This window comes from Mirounga angustirostris, unplaced genomic scaffold, assembly GCF_029215605.1.
Source record: "Mirounga angustirostris isolate CCGP_5_RB_7025 unplaced genomic scaffold, mMirAng1.0.hap1 SCAF_5, whole genome shotgun sequence".
NCBI classification, from domain to species: Eukaryota; Metazoa; Chordata; class Mammalia; order Carnivora; family Phocidae; genus Mirounga; species Mirounga angustirostris.
This window is the reverse complement of record NW_026991713.1, coordinates 58,128,012-58,145,075: the sequence shown is the minus strand read 5'-3', so window position 1 is coordinate 58,145,075 and position 17,064 is coordinate 58,128,012. Positions and strand designations below refer to the sequence as shown.

At 47.9% G+C, this 17,064-nt stretch overlaps 1 protein-coding gene, 1 long non-coding RNA gene and 1 other non-coding gene across 3 annotated transcripts; 2 read left to right on the top strand and 1 right to left on the bottom strand.

Moving 5' to 3' along the window:
- Nucleotides 1–955: 955 nt before the first annotated feature.
- Nucleotides 956–9,658, bottom strand: LOC135364420 (uncharacterized). The gene is made up of 3 exons (XR_010411500.1): nt 3,941–9,658; nt 3,369–3,526; nt 956–3,283 (listed from the first exon to the last, which is right to left on the bottom strand). It is a non-coding gene; the product is annotated as an uncharacterized LOC135364420 (long non-coding RNA).
- TRNAR-CCU (transfer RNA arginine (anticodon CCU)) lies at nt 7,828–7,900 on the top strand. The gene has a single exon. It is a non-coding gene; the product is annotated as a tRNA-Arg (tRNA).
- A 2,936-nt stretch (nt 9,659–12,594) lies between the features above and the next one.
- Nucleotides 12,595–16,969, top strand: MYL6B (myosin light chain 6B). Its single transcript, XM_045873218.3, has 8 exons — nt 12,595–12,739; nt 14,179–14,401; nt 15,124–15,151; nt 15,385–15,528; nt 15,759–15,932; nt 16,460–16,537; nt 16,689–16,726; nt 16,865–16,969. The coding sequence occupies exons 2-7, from the start codon at nt 14,225–14,227 to the stop codon at nt 16,715–16,717; spliced, it is 630 nt and encodes a 209-aa protein (XP_045729174.1). The 5' UTR covers nt 12,595–12,739; nt 14,179–14,224; the 3' UTR covers nt 16,718–16,726; nt 16,865–16,969.
- Nucleotides 16,970–17,064: the final 95 nt, after the last annotated feature.

Here is a 17,064-nt window from a genome sequence, read left to right as displayed (position 1 = left end):
GAAATAAATTTAACCAAGGAGGCGAAAGACCCGTACACTGAAAAATTTGCGACATTAAGGAAAGGAACTGAAGACACAAATGACACGACATTCCATGCTCAGGGACGCAAGTATTGTTAAAATGGCCATACTATCCAAAACAAGCTAGTCAATGCGTTCCCTATCAAGAGTCCAATGGCATCTTCCACAGAAATAATCCTAAAATGTGTATGGAACCACAAAAGTCCCCAAACAGCCAGAGCAATCTTGAGAAGAACAAAGCCAGAGGCATCACACTATGTGATAAAGCTACAGTAATCAAAACGGTATGGTGTTGGCATAAAAACACACAGATAAACAGAACAGAGAGCCCAGAAACAAACCCACACCATACAGGCTTCCCCTGCTATCTGAAAGTACAGCGTTCCTGTGAAACCTTTTGTACACCAAAATGACTGATATAAAGTGAAAAATCAATTACCGTTAATTGAGACGGAGAAATTTTTGAGAATTCCCAGACCCCACAAATAATCTCTTTTAGGCATCTCAGACACATCTTGCTAACGGACATACAAAATAAATTCAAATAAGGCACAGATGCTCCTAGTCCAAAGCTCTGGCATTCGGATGCTGCATGTATGCCTAGGAAGAAACTTGGGGGGCCACTCTCCCAGTGTGGGGTGCTCACTGCCTCCATGATGGCTCACTGGCAAAACAAAAGCTGAATGACATTTTTGCTTTTTACCCTTCTTCGTAAAAGCAAAAACCCCCTTCGGATTTCTTTTGGTTAGTGAAAACAAGTCTTAATGTAGGTCTTTCTTAAAAGCAAAGTGGCCTAACGTGAACTTTCACAAAGCAGGGGTTATCTGCGTAAGGCTAACTACTTTATGACAAAGGAGCCAAGTATCCTAGAGAATGGGGAAAGGACAGTCTCTTTAATAAATGGCACTGGGAAAACTAGACAGCCACATGCAAAAACAATGAGACTGGACCACTATCTTACACCCTACACAAAAATTAACTAAAAATGGATTAAACACTTGAATGTAAGACCAGAAACCACAAAACTAGAAAAAATATGCGATAAGCTCTTTGACATAGGTCTTGGCAATGACTTTTTTTTTAAAGATTTTATTTATTTATTTGAGAGAGAGAATGAGAGAGAGAGAGCACATGAGAGGGGGGAGGGTCAGAGGGAGAAGCAGACCCCCTGCCGAGCAAGGAGCCCGATATGGGACTCGATCCTGGGACTCCAGGATCATGACCTGAGCCAAAGGCAGTCGCCTAACCAACTGAGCCACCCAGTCGCCCAGCAATGACATTTTTTTTTTTTAAAGATTTTATTTATTTATTTGACAGAGAGAGAGCGAGAGCAGGAACACAAGCAGGGGGAGTGGGAGAACGAGAAGCAGGCTTCCTGCCGAGCAGGGAGCCCGATGTGGGACTTGATCCCAGGACCCTGGGATCATGACCTGAGCCGAAGGCAGACGCCCAACGACTGAGCCACCCAGGCGCCCAGCAATGACATTTTTTAATGTGATACCCGAAAGCAAAGGCAACAAAAGCAAAAATAATCACCTACATCAAACTAAAAAGTTCCCGCACCGCATACGAAACCAACAAAATGAAAAGGCAAACTACCGAATGGGAGAAAATATTTGCAAATCTGATAGGGCATTAATATTTGAAATATATAAAGAACTCACACAACACAATAACAAAAAAAAAGAAATCCAATTAAAAAAATGGGCAGATCTGAATAGACATTTTTCCGAAGACGTACAGATGGCCAACAAGTACCTGAAAAGATAGCCACCATCACAAATCATCAGGGAAATGCAAATTTAAACCACAATCAGACATCACCTCACACCTGTTAGAATGGCTATCATCACAAAGACAAGAAATAACAAGTGTGGGTGAGAAAAGGAACCCTCGTACACTGTTGGTGGGATATAAACTAGTGCAAGCACTAGGGAAAACAGCACGGAGGGCCCTCAAAAAATTAAAAATAGAACTCCCATGTGATCCAACAATTCCACTTCTGGTATACATCTAAAGGAAATCACTACCTCAAAAAGATACCTGAACCCCCATATTCACTGCAGCATTATTTACAATAGCCAAGACAGGGAAACAACCTAAGTGACCACTGAAGAATGAATGGGTAAAGAAATGTGGGGTGTGCATGTGTGTATACACACACACACATACACTCATACACACACATCGGAATATTATGCAGTCATAAAAGGAAGAAAGTCTTACCACTTGCAACAACATGGATGGACCTCGAGAGCATTATGCTAAGTGAAACAAGTCAAAGCCAAATACTGTATGATCTCACTTACATGTGGAATCTAGTAATAATACTAAAAAAAAGCTCATAGATACAGAGAACATATTGGTGATTCCAGAGGTGGAGGTTGGGGGATGGGAGAAATGGGTGAAGGGGGTCAAAAGACACAAACTTCCGGGGCACCTGGGTGGCTCAGTCGTTGGGCGTCTGCCTTCGGCTCAGGTCACAATCCCAAGGTCCTGGGATCGAGCCCCGCATCGGGCTCCCTGCTCTGCGGGAAGCCTGCTTCTCCCTCTCCCCCTCCCCCTGCTTGTGTTCCCTCTCTCGCTGTGTCTCTCTCTGTCAAATAAATAAAAATAAAATCTTTAAAAAAAAAAAAAGACACAAACTTCCAGCTATAAAATAAGACCTGGGATGCAACGTACAGCATCGTGACTATGGTTAATAATACCATACTGTATATTTGAAAGTTGCTAAGGCAAGAGATCTGAAAAGTTCTCATCACAAGGAAAAAAATTTGTAACTACGGAAGGTGGTAGATGTTAACTGTTAACTAGACTTACTGTTCATCATTTTGAGATGTATACAAATAATATGTTGCATACCTGAAACGAATTTAATGTTCTATGTCAATGTTAATTTTTTTAAATAAAAAAGGGAAAAAATGCAAGCTAAACTTAAAAAAAAAAAAAAGGCTTTCGATTTATGAATCATGTCAATTTAATTAGTGGTCACAACCTACTGTGGATGCAGCCACTGAGAATGTTGGTTCCGTTGAGGATGGTCAAGGGACCTGTGTGAAGTGGCTCCTTTTGAGTTTCTCAGTAAGACTCATTCCCAGTCGGGGCGCCTGAGTGGCTCAGTCGTTAAGCATCTGCCTTCGGCTCAGGTCATGATTCCAGGTCCTGGGATCGAGCCCTGCATCGGGCTTCCTGCTCAGCAGGAAGCCTGCTTCTCCCTCTCCCACTCCCCCTGCTTGTGTTCCCTCTCTCGCTGTGTCTCCCTCTGTCAAATAAATAAATAAAATCTTTAAAAAAAAAAAAAAAGGAAAGACTCGTTCCCAGTCACAGGGACGAATGAAGGCAGTTACCCGTCTGCCGTCCGCTGTCCGTTATGATCTCGTGGGCTGTGCAGGGAAAGGACTCCTAAGCCGTGAACCTGGAAGCTCTGCGCCCCAGCACGGGACCACAGTGTGTCTTAGTGGCAGGTGTCACCATATCCACAAAGGCTTCAGGCCTACGTGATGGGCTGCAAAATGAGAAATATTTTCTAACCATTCAGATATGCTCACTTTGAGCTCTGCTCCCTTTGGACCCTTCCTTAAATGGCAGCTAGAGAAGCTGCACTCTGTCCAACTACCAGATGGAAAGAGAGTGGGGAGGGGGTGGGGAGGAAGAGCAGATTACTGAAAATAGGCTCCGTGGACCAGGTGATTTCAGAACTGCCTTTGGAGGGGGGGGGATGCTTTATCATCTTCTCTGGAAGAATATAAACCTTAGGATGCTGTCCACTGGGAGGAGAGGAAAGGCTCAGGGGGATAAAACTAAACTCAGTTCCACAAGGTGTTGTCAAAATTCACCTTATTAGCAAAAGCTGAATTTAAACTTCATGCCACCCATGAACGAAGCTCCTATTTTTTTTCAATAACTCTTGTGTACTCACTGCTGGTCTTCTGCTGTCTCCGTTTCCTTCCCATCAACTTAAGAGGATTCTCAAGGGGCGCCTGGGTGGCTCAGTCGTTAAGCGTCTGCCTTTGGCTCAGGTCATGATCCCAGGGTCCTGGGATCGAGCCCCACGTTGGGCTCCCTGCTCGGTGGGAAGCCTGCTTCTCACTCTCCCACTCCCCGTGCTTGTGTTCCCTCTCTTGCTATCTCTCTCTCTCTGTCAAATAAATAAATAAAATCTTTTTTTTTTTTTTTAAAGAGGATTCTCAAGCCTTGACCATGAGCAAGAGGACACAGCTGCCCTCCCCCCAACCCAGAAACTTAATTGAGGAAGGAAAACCCAAGGGCAGAGAAACTTGTATTTCTAAAGTCTCTTATCGAGTTGTTCAATACTGGGCGTGTGGCCCAAGGCCTGCTGGCCTAGCTGGCTTCAGATAATACAAACAGGGATCTTGCAATGTGTGATTTTAAGAAGCACTCTTGGTCTGGGCGCCTGGGTGGCTCAGTTGGTTAAGAAGCACTCTTGGTCTAGTTCATCATTCAAGTAATTACATTTCCAGAAAACTAGAGGACATGGCACAAATTCTCCCATCCAGAAGGTCCCTAATCTTTCCCAACCTTTGCCAGTTAGGGGCATATAAGGGAGGAGGTACTGATCTACATACTAAATGCAAGACGAGACACAATTCAGTACATTGTTGTACTTATATAGACAAAGATGGAACAAATTAAGGGTCATTAATCACAAGAATTAAACAAATGTACATCTGTTACTTCTCAAACAGCCGGCCTTGGACACTAACACATACAGGATGCCTGCCTCTTCCGGAGAAAGGTAGATACCAATGCGTACGGGGACACTGTCACCAATGTCTGCAAATATGACCCTCTTTTTTTTTTTTTTTTAAGTTTTATTTATTTAACTAATCTCTACCCTCCGTGTGGGGCTCGAACTCACAAGCCAAGATCAGGAGTCATAGGTTCGGAGCTCGCCAGGCACCCCACAAATACTACTCTCTTGAAATGTGGCGGGGCACCTGGGTGGCTCAGTCGGTTAAGTGACTGCCTTCGGCTCAGGTCATGATCTCAGGGTCCTGGGATCGAGTCCCGCATCGGGCTCCCTGCTCGGTGGGGAGCCTGCTTCTCCCTCTCCCTCTGCCTGCCTCTCTGCCTACTTGTGCTCTCTATCTCTGTCAAATAAATAATAAATAAAAATCTTTAAAAAAAAAAAAAAAGAAATGTGGCTTTACAGGCCCAACGGGCTGTGGTCCACTGGGTGTGGCAGTACCGTCGACTGCCCAACAGCCGTTTCCCCTCTTCCCGACATACGGAATCCCAGAGCATTCCTGGTGGCAGCGTGCCGGCCCTGGGGCGCTCATCACGATCCTCTCTGCTAGATACTCTTTCCCAGCCTCCCCTGTAACTTGGGGTGGCTCTGTGTAGCCCCAGCTTTAGTCAGTAAGATGTAAGAGGAACTCAGTTGGGGACTGGAGTGTCAACAGAAGAAAGCCCTCACTGCCTCCTTCCTTTCTAGTTGGGTCACTGTAGGAAGGATGTGACGCCTGGAGCTGAAGCAGCCTTCTTTAAGGCCATGAGGTGACCAACATAAGGAGGAAAAACTAACTTGATTAAGGAATACATATTTTAAAAATTAGGATCATGCGGCATATACATACAATGAAATATTATTTAGCCATTAAAAAAAAAAGGAAAACCTGCCACTTGCAACAATATGGATGGACCTCTAGGGCATTATGCTAAATGAAGTTAAGTCAGAGAAAGGCAAATACTGGGGCGCCTGGGTGGCTCAGTCGTGAAGCGTCTGCCTTCGGCTCGGGTCATGATCCCAGGGTCCTGGGACTGAGTCCTGCATCGTGCTCCCTGCTACGCGGGAAGCCTGTTTCTCCCTCTCTCACTCTCCCTGCTTGTGTTCCCTCTCTTGCTGTGTCTCTGTCAAATAAATAAATAAAATCTTTAAAGAAAAAAAAAAAAGGCCTACTCAAGGGGCGCCTGGGGGGGGCTCAGTCGGTTAAGCGTCTGCCTTCTGCTGGGGTTGGGATTCCAGGGTCCTTAGATCGAGCCTCGCATCGGGCTCCCTGCTCCTTGGGAAGCCTGCTTCTCCCTCTCCCATTCCCCCTGCTTGTGTTCCCTCTCTCGCTGTGTCTCTCTCTGTCAAATAAATAAATAAAATCTTAAAAAAAAAAAAGGCAAATACTGTATGACCTCACTTAACTGTAAAAACAAAACACTGAGCTCACAGATTCAGAAAACAGAATGGTTGTGAGGGGAGGGGAGGGACAGCTCCGATTGTAGGAGAAATAGGCGAAGAGGGTCAAAAGGAACAAACTTCCAGTTATAAAATGAATAAGTCCTGGAGATGTAATGTACATGTGCATGGGAACTATAGTTAATAATACTGTAGTGCATATTTGAAAGTTGCTAAGATTAGAGGTGAGTTTTCATCATAAGAAAAAAATTTTTTTCTAACTATGTGTGGTGATGGACGTTAATTAAAACTCATTGTGGTGGGGTGCCTGGGTGGCTCAGTCGGTTAAGCATCTGTCTTCGGCTCAGGTCATGATCCCGGGGTCCTGGGATCGAGCCCCACATCGGGCTCCTTGCTCTGCGGGAAGCCTGCTTCTCCCTCTCCCTCTGCTGTTCCCCCTGCTTGTGTTCCCTCTCTCTCTCTCTGTCAAATAAATAAATAAAATCTTAAAAAAAAACCAAAAACTCATTGTGGTGATTATCTCACAATGTATAAAAATACAGAATCACGTTACACACCTAAAACTAATGTTACATGTCCATTATACCTCAATAGAAAGAAGAAAAAGGGGGCGCCTGGGTGGCTCAGTCGGTTAAGTGTCTGCCTTCAGCTCAGGTCATGGTCCCAGGGTCCTGGGATCGAGCCCTGCATCGGGCTCCTTGCTCTGCAGGGAGCCCACTTCTCCCTCTCCACCCCGCTTGTGCTCTCTCACTGTCTCTCCTTCTCTCTCTCTCAAATAAATAAATAAATAAAAATCTTAAAAAAAAAAAAAAAAGAAGAAAAAGGACTAAAAATCTAGGATCAGGCAAATAAGAGTGATTATATACACAAAACTGAACATAAGAAAGGTACAAAGAATAAAGGGGAGCTAAGAGAGCATCTGAGGGGCCTTATATCACCTCTGCAAACCTATGTCTACATAACACTTCCAACCCACTCTACCCCTTAAAATTCTTTACCTTTATTTACACAAAGCTCACTCTGGCCTCCTCTGAAATCTGGCTTACCTCCCAAGAGACCTCACTCACCTGGAGCACCCTCAAGGGGAGACTGCTCCCTTCCGTGAACCCCATATTCTTATACTGGGAGGTGGGGTCCACATTCTCCTTGCATCCCAATGCTGCTTCCCCACTGTTACTCTCAGAGCAGTAAAAATCTCAGCTCCTTTGGAGTTGATGCCAATCTGATACACCGTCTCTACCTTCTCTCATCTCTGTCATTCACTAAATACACAGGCACTCAATAGTTACTGAAGGGTATGGCACCCGGAATACTGTTGCCATCCTGGCGTCTTCAATGTATAAGGCAATAATTAACATCATAGTTCCTCACTGGGGTGGACAATGTAGGTTCCCTCCCCAATGTCCTTTCTACTCCTCCCCATTTGGACTGACTCCAATACACCTCCAATGGCAGACAAACCCTGACTGGCCCGTCAGAGTAACACCATCCTCTTTGTCACAGGGGCGGGCAAAACCCCCATGCCCAAGCCAAACAGGGCACGTTATTTCCCTAGTCATGGTGATTAATTCAAGGGTTGATGGGCATTTTTCTGTCAGTCTAGTTAGAGTGAAGTTCAGGAACTGATTCCAATGGTGAAGAAAAGCTCACTCTGCTGCGCCTGGCTGGCTCAGTCAGTAGAGCATGAGACTCCTAATCTCAGGGTCATGAGTTCAAGCCCCATGTTGGACGTAAAGCCTATTTAAAAATAATAATAATAAATACTTCCAAATTAAAAAAAGAAAAGCTCCCTCTCTTCCTCTTGTGGTATAAGGATGTGATACCTGTGCAGCTCAGCGGGGGAATCCAAGTAAGAAGCTAACAAATGGAGGACAGTGACAAGAAAATTAGAAAATCCCTTTGCGATGTCATGAAATCTCTGGATCAAAATGAACTTGAATCCCACCCTACCTCTTGACTTTTCAATTGCATAAGCCAACGAATCCTCTTTATTGGTTAGCCAGTTTTAGTCAGATTTTTGCTATTTGCAACTGAAAAAGCCCTAAGGAACATTCTCCTCAGATCCAATAACCTTCACCTCCCTACCCTTTCAATCATTCACTCTCATGGCCACTCAACCTAGTTCCTGTCTTCCTCTATATCCTTTGAAATTTTAATCTCAAATGCACTATTTTCTCCAACTATCTTACTTCTTCAACCTCGAGACCCAAGCCTGTTGATGACTTTCTATAGTCTCTCAATCTAATAGGCCACCTTTTTTTTTTTTAAAGTAAGCTCTACACCAAATGTGGGGCTTGAACTTATGACCCTGAGATCAAGGGTCGCACGCTCTATCCTCTGAGCTAGCCAGATGCCCCAATAGGCCACTTTTATACTCATTTCTCTATGTGGCCCAGACCACAAACCCTCTTGGACTCAGACTCCCAATCGCTTCCATGGTCATCCATCATCCCTACCCCACAACACTGTTCTAGCTCATTCATCCAAGCAGCTGAGTACTGCTGAACGGAGGAGATCACTCCCTCGTGGGTTGGTTCCATTACAAGCTCGATCTCCCACAGCAACCGCCCTCCATGCTGCCCAGCAAGTTCATGCAGGGAGCACACAGCAGACACTCGGGAAATGTCAAATGAGCATCTGTGACGGGGTCCCCAGTAAGCTGTCTCCCGCTTTTCATCACACCTGTTTCAAACCTTCACGACTTTCTCAAGCCACCTCCTCCTCTTTCTTATTTTAGTAAATCAATCACCTCATGTTCTACTACATGGTAAAAATACCTGGGAACTCTCTCGATCTCCTGAATCCCGAATCTATCTCCCTATAAGTAACTTACTAGTGTCAGTTCCCTTTTATCCAGCTAGCCATTCATTCTCCAGATATTTGACTGCCCAGTACATGCCAGGCACTGTACTCTGCTCGGCCCTAGAAAGAGTGTGTGTTGGCAGGGAGAGGGGGCAGAGACAGAAAGGACGTGGCAACAACCTGAGAAAAGGGAACATGGCCCCTTTGAAGATCCGAATGCTAGTAGATGTGGCTAGTATAGAGGTGGGGCCGGAACAAGCAGTCAGTGTTTGAAGCTGCTGGGGTTTGCGGGCCAACTAAAGATTTAGTCTTTATCAAAACACATGGAAGGATTTTAGGTAGGGAGATGACATGATCAAATGCACATTTTGAAAAGATCACTCCTCTTATTAAAGCTGTAGTTACCTATGTTAGTTTGTTCTCTGTCCTTTCTGTAGCTAAAAATATTTCAAATAGATTCCCAGGCCCTAACACAGACCTAGAGTCAGAATCTTTGGGGGCAGAGTCTGGAAGTTTGTCTGTTTACAAAGCTCCCAGGAGAACAGCTAAGTCGGAGAACCACTGTTTTAGAGCATTAAAAAAATGAAGCTAGCGTACTTACCATAAAACGTATTTTTCTGCTTCTATCTTGCATCTAGTGTGGGCTTACAAAAACGGGACTTGGGGCACCTGGGTGGCTCAGTTGGTTAAGCGACTGCCTTCGGCTCAGGTCATGATCCTGGAGTCCCAGGATCGAGTCCCGCATCGGGCTCCCTGCTCAGCGGGGAGCCTGCTTCTCCCTCTGACCCTCCCCCCTCTCATGTGTGCTCTCTGTCTCTCTCATTCTCCCTGTCTCAAATAAATAAATAAAATCTTTAAAAAAAATAATAAATAAATAAATAAATAAATAAATAAATGGGACTTGGAAAAGACTTTATAAACTACTCATGTATCATAAAACATCCTGGTTATGGGTTACCATGAATACCACTTCCTGGTCAAAATGCCAAAGGACTGAAGACATTTTTCCTAATAAATTCTCTCCTATTTACTTAGGAAATAGTGTTCGCTCTTCCTAAACTATTATGCACCTTAACACATTAGCTAGTGTTCAAAGAGCTAGTTAAGCTCTATAGGGTGAACCCACAATTATAGTTAAGCTCTACAGGGTGAACCCACAATTATTCAAGTAACTGAAGATCTATAAGTGCTGTGAAATTCCTAAAGTTGTTCTACTAGTTTTTGGTTTTTTTTCTTGTTTTTCAAGAGAGAGAAAGTGCATGCACAGGCATGCAGGGGGGAGGGGCAGAGGTAGAGAGAGAACGTTAAGCAGGCCCCAAGCCCAGAGTGGAGCCCACATGAGATCATGACCTGAGTCAAAATCAAGACTCAGATGCTCAACGGATGCTCAACCGACTGAGTCACCTAGGCGTCCCTGTTCTTAGTTTTTTGGGTTTTTTTTTAAAGATTTTATTTATTTATTTGAGAGAGAGAGAGAAACCACATGAGAGGGGGAGGGTCAGAGGGTGAAGCAGGCTCCCTGCCAAGCAGGGAGCCCGATGCGGGACTCGATCCAGGGACTCCAGGATCATGACCTGAGCTGAAGGCAGTTGCTTAACCAACTGAGCCACCCAGGCGCCCTGTTCTTAGGTTTTTTAATGTGTATGTTTCTTTTACTTTTAAAGACTTGCCCTTTCTAATTATTTTATGTTGAAAGTAATATTAGAATAAATATGCAATCCCTAAAAACATACAAATCACATGCTATGCGGGGAGAGAGGAGAGAGGCATTTGTCACAGAAAATCCACATACATGTTGTAGAAATCACTTATGCCCGGTTAAGATCATGTTCAGTACAGTTTGCATTATTTATGATTAAAAGACAAGAATGTACAAAAAATGAAGGCCATTCCTCCAATCTGTTTGCCAAGAGCCTTCATGTTTTCTCTTTGCACTACTTTTTTTTTTTTTTTTAAGATTTTATTTATTTATTTGACAGAGAGAGACACAGCGAAAAAGGGAACACAAGCAGAGGGAGTAGGAGAGGGAGAAGCAGGCTTCCCACTAAGCAGGGAGCCCGATGCGGGGCTCGATCCCAGGACCCTGGGATCCTGACCTGAGCTGAAGGCAGACACTTAACCATCTGAGCCGCCCAGGCGCCCCTGCACTACTTCTTTATAAAGCAGACAAAAATGCTATAAAGTCAGATGATGCCATAACCGCTTCTACTTGACAAAGTGCCAAAAGAGGGCTACAGCTAGACCAAGGGGAAGAGGAAAAAAAAAATCAGATAAACCGCATTTTCCAAATCAACTACTGCTGACATGATGAAAGACACAAAAAGGCATTTGTGATACAGCTCTTCACAGCCTTGTAACCAAACACTTATAAGAAACGTATTTCTTCTTCCTGCATTTCTTCAGGCCCAGTGATCCTTTATGGATATAAAATGGGGAAATACCAACTACTTCATATATTGGGAAGAGTAAAGGAAATTTATTTCACAAACACATACTAGTTACTCTGTGCCAGGCCCATTCTATTTTACAAATATTAACACATCTCCTCCTTCCAACAGCCTTATGAGCTAGGTACTATTATCCTTATTTTACAGATGGGGGAACTGAGGCACACAGAGGTAACTACATTTGCCAGAGGTTACCAGCAGATACCTGGTAGAACCTGGGTTCCAATCTAAACTGAGGGGTGTGAGCCCATTCTCTTAAGCTCCCCCTTTGCTGCCTGAGATAATTTAGCCCCTCGAGCGGTAAGGGCTCGGTGGTGGCCTCTGGGATAGCTGCTAACATTTTTACTCTTCCGAGCAGCTTGCCCCAACCCCAAACATCACTCACTGCCCATAACGTTTATTTATACCTCGCCCTCCCGACCTTGGGTGGGCTTTCTACTCTGAACCTCTCTGCCTGCACGCCCAGGTAGCCCCAGCCTCCAGCCCCAGGGGCACGGCCAGGGCACTTCCTGTATCAGGGCCTGACCGGCTGGTTCCCTCCCAGCACAGGTGGCACCTCTGATAATGGTTTGGGGAATGAGGTGTCCAATGCTGGCAGAGAGGTCCCAGACTGAAAGGGCCGGACGGCCAAGCCTCCGCTCCAGGCGGGCCCGCGAGGTCCCGGCCGCAGTATGGAGAAACTTCAACGTGGGAGAAACCGGGGCAGGTGACCATGCTTAATTCCAAATCTTAACATTTACTTCAACTACCAGCTCATTTAAAAACAGAAGAGAAGAAAAAGAAAAACCTTGGAGTTACTGTCCCAAGTCACACAGCAACTCAGTGGCCTCTGCCCTTACTACCAAACCGCGAGGTTAAGCTAAGCCGACCGCACCACTGTCTCCGCGGCAGTGAGCGCCTTCCACCCGGCCTGCGGCAGCTTCGCCCTTGACCCTGGTTCGGCGTTCTCCCACCGGCCGATGCGGGCACACACCCCAGCCCACGCCAAACGGGGAACGCACGGCTGGGCAAGGGAGACATCCCTTGTGCGGGGGGGCCCCCGCACGGTTTTAGGGTCAGGGGAATGGACTGTAAGCTGATCGTTGCCTTTTAGTTCCGGGACAAGAAGAGCGCCAAAACAGCCTGAGTCACCAACGGCCGCCACCTGCCGGAAGCCACTGCTCGGGCGTCCTCTTCCAGCTAGAGAGCCGCGTTTCCCGTGAGCCCGCGGGCGCTCGAGGACTACGACTCCCGGCATGCTTCGAGGCCGCTGGAGTTAACCCTTCGGGGCCCGCAGCCTCCTCCCAGCGCCCCGCCTCCGCCCTTACCTGGACCCCGCAGGGTGAGTTTTTGGGAGCTGGGGAGGGACTCTTTCCTTTATTTAAGCTTGATTTAAGGTATGCGTGCGTGCGTGCGTGTGCGTGTGTGTGTGTGTGTGTGTGTGATGTATTCTGGGAGGGTGGAATGATTCTGATTTTTCTAAAATGGGACAATGTTCAGTAATGAGATTCAGACGCATTTTTTGCAAGTGGGAGACAGATTCAACTCTCTGAACCCCAGGGTCTAAGTGGAATCACTACTATCTTCCTCAGAACGCTGCCTAAATCCTTTCCTTCCTTATCCCTAGAACAAAATAGCCAGCAACCTCTCCCCTCTCCCAACCCACCTCTGACTTAGACCCTACCCTGGTGTCCCCGGCAAGGTTTGGGACCTGGAGCCAGTGTCAGGGTTATTATTCTCTGGTTGGGGGTTAAGTACCTGGAGAGCCCATAGGACCTCCCACATCCTTTTTATTAGAGATTTTAGAATTTAGGTCCTTTGCCTCTCAGGGCCTGCCCTTCCCCTCAGGTGCCACCACAGAGTGAGTCCCTGCAAGTTCAGCAGGCACCCTGCCTTTGTCGGACTTGAATGACCGTGGGCTTGTGCAAAAGGGTTCCTTCCTTGGGATTATGGGTGGTGGGTGTTAAACCTGATCCTTGCCCCCACCCTCACCCTTAATACAATACTGGGAAAGGAGACAATGGGGGGTGTCACACTCCTCTTTCTGATACTATTCTTTATCTACATTGTGCACAATCCCAGTTCTGGGCTGGGAGGGAGGGCAGCAGGGACTGTAAGATTTGGGGATTATTAGTCTGTGGGGTCAACTACCCCTGCTTCTCAACCGTGGTCAGAGGGAAGTGGAGGACCTGCTTGTTTTTTTCACCTTTCACTGCTCCCAGACCCCAATTTTTTTTTAAGATGTTATTTTTGAGTAGTCTGCACCCCCAATGTGGGGCCCGAACCCACAACCCGGAGAGATCAGGAGTTGCATGTTCTACTGACTGAGCCAGCCAGGTGCCCCTCCCAGACCCCACTTTAACAATCCTACTTCACAAGGCCCCCCTCCCTGCCTCAGCCTTTAAGAACCTAAAGCTGCTAGAAAAAAGGGCTACTCTGTGTCAGGGGCTTGAGGCCTGGAATACCTGGATCCTCTTCTTTGCTTCACCCCTATGTCAGTGTCTGTCACTGGCAAGCATCCTATCCTTACCCCGGAGGTTGACTCCCTCATTCTGGGCAGTCTCTGGCTTCCTTCCCCTGCCCCCAAAGGGGCCATTGTTCTGGCCAGCATTTGGGGCCGAGTGAACAGAAGAGAGAAGACCTTGGGGCAGGAGTCCTGAACCATAGGAGTCCAGGGCAGGCCAGCATATCTCTCCTCTATCTCACCCTCCCCACCGCCAACTGGCTCCCTGCCCCTGCCCCCGCCCCTTGACATCCCAGACTCCCTGGCTATTTAAACAGAGATGGGTGCCCCCATCGGCACACTGTCCTTTGGCCACCGGACATCATGCCTCCCAAGAAGGATGTTCCCATGAAGAAACCAGCGGGACCCTCTATTGCCAAGCCTGCTGCCAAACCAGCAGCAGGGGCCCCTCCAGCCAAGACCAAGGCTGAGCCAGCTCCAGCTGCCCCTCCCGCCCCTCAGAAAACCCAGGAGCCCCCCATCGATCTCTCCAAAGTGGTGGTGAGTCCCGGGAAAGTGAGGAAAGAATTTGGAAGGGATGATACAGGGTGGGAAACAGCCTAGGGGATTTGGGGGTATCTAGAAGACAGGGAATCAGTAAGCACTGGACAGATATTAGAGATTTCTCTTAGTCCCCCCTTTGGAAGCATCCAGGCTTATGACTCTGCTGTTCTTTTTTGTTCTCTCCCTCTAACCTATAACATGTGTGTGGGTACGTACACACATTCTCACTGACCCCCGTGCTGGAGGCAGGGACCCGTGAGATGGGGAACATCTGGGTTCTGAGGACAGTTTCAAGGTGAAGAGAGGGAACTGGTGCCTGTTTCTGGCTGACAGTTCAATTCTAAAAGCCACAGCCCTGAACCCCAGGAGGGAAGGCTGAAGAGGACAGACTTGTTAGACAATCACAGCTGGGGGCCAGGGGTAAATTTAGCTTTTGTTCAGTCCCCAGTTATGTGAGGGATGCAGAGCTCAGGGCCCTGGAGGGAGGGAAACAGGTGGCATGGGATTAACCCTGTTCCCAGGAAACCCTCCCCCCCATAATTCCCCCTCTTGGGATTCTCCCAAGGTCCAGAGCTGGGAATGGGACTGAGGTGGCTGGGCTCCCCGCCTGGTCTCGTTGAGCCCCTCCCCAGAAGTGGCTGCCAGTTGGTTGGGAGGAGTGCTGGAGAGAGATTGAATGAGCCCTGTCATCCCTCCTCACCTGCTCTTTTCTTCCACAGATCGAGTTTAACAAGGATCAGCTGGAGGGTGAGGCGAAGCTGGTCCCTTAAGCTCCACGGTCTAGTCCCAAGCCCCTGGTCAGATCCTCTTTCTATTCCCGACTCCAGTCCCAACCTTGAAAACTTCCACGCTAGTGGTCTTTGTGTCCCCTATTCTGCCCAGCCCTAGCACATAGTTTCTGAACCTCCTTTCTGTCGGGGTGGGGGAGGGGTGGTGATGGGAAACCCTGGTCCCAACACTGACCTCTTCTTGTACTTCAGAGTTCAAGGAGGCCTTTGAGCTGTTTGATCGAGTAGGGGATGGCAAGATCCTGTACGGTCAGTGTGGGGATGTGATGAGGGCCCTGGGCCAGAACCCCACCAACGCCGAGGTGCTCAGGGTCCTGGGGAACCCCAAGAGTGATGGTGAGGGGGACGCCTGGAACAATGCGGGTTTTCGGGGTGGTGGTGGAACCGAGGAATGTTGGCAAGGTGACAAAGGATACTGGGGTGGGTCTCAGGACTTCAAAAACTGTCAAACTCCGGGTAGAAAAACAAACTGAATGTTGAACAGGATGAAAGCCTTCGTGGTAGGGATGGGAGCTGGGTGCAAGGTGACTCTACAGTGACCTCTCCCTCCCCTTTCTAACCTCTAGAGCTGAAGTCCCGGCGTGTGGACTTTGAGACTTTCCTGCCCATGCTCCAGGCCGTAGCCAAAAACCGGGACCAAGGCTCATATGAGGACTACCTGGAGGGGCTTCGGGTGTTTGACAAAGAGGGGAACGGCAAAGTCATGGGAGCAGAGCTCAGACATGTCCTCACCACCCTGGGTGAGGCAGGGACCAGAACTCCTGTGGGTTGGAGAGGAGGGGGTGGACCAAGAAGGTTAGCCAAGTAGGCAGAGCCAGGGAAGGATTATCGGCCTATAGGTCATGGGCAGGAGACTGAGAAGGTCAGAGCCATGGCGGCAGAATCTGAAGGGCTTCTTCCTGCAGGAGGTGAAGTGAGGGTACATGCAGATGCCTCCCAAAGGACAGAGGAAAGGGGATGAGGTGGAAAACTTGATGTTCTGTGGTGGAAGAGATGCTTGTGCTCTGTGATCTTGTAGCCCCTTAACCCTCTGGAATCCACTTTCCCTCTGTCAAAGCTTTCACCAGGTGCTAATGCAGATGAGATGGAAAGCAAGATGCAGGGACACATTCGAGCTGTTACCATTACAAGGAGAGGATCCCTTTGGGGTTCTGTTGCTATGAGCAAGTTTCCAAGGGTGGGAGAAGAGAAGGTACCACCCAGAAGAGAAAGGCCTGGTTGGGGAAGGAGGGAGGGCAGGGACTAAAATTCTATGTCTCGGGCTCAGGAGAGAGGATGACTGAAGAGGAGGTGGAGACTGTTCTGGCAGGACACGAGGACAGCAATGGCTGCATCAACTATGAAGGTGAGGAGCCAAAGGAGCAGAAGGGACAGGGGAGGAGGGGAGGCAGAAGGCTCGCGGTGTGTGGGTGGGGACACCCGGGGCCTGGATTGTCTAAAATCAGATGGATTATCGAAGGGTCTGCTTCTGAACCTCTCTTGCCTCCTCTCTACAGCCTTCCTGAAGCACATCCTAAGCGTCTGAGCTCTCCAGGTAGGGCTCCCCACACCCCACCTGGAGAGGCAAGTTTCCTTTCCTTCCCGCAGCCAGGGCAGAAAAGCAGGGAAGTGCGTTTTCGTGTCCTCCTGCGCGCGAGCGACAGGCCTTGGCAGCTTTCGTCTTTTTCCACAGATGCAGCGGGGTCGGACACTGCCCCCCTTCCCCGGCAGGCGGAAGCACGTTCCTGCCACTAGGAGGCCACCTCTTGTTTCAAAATAAAGAGACGATTCCTCCCTAGGCGTCCGACTGTTGCTTTCTTCAGTCGTGGGACGGGAGGGGGGGGGTTAGGGAGGGAGGGGGGGCGGGCAGGGGGGGCTCTCCTCTCCCCAATC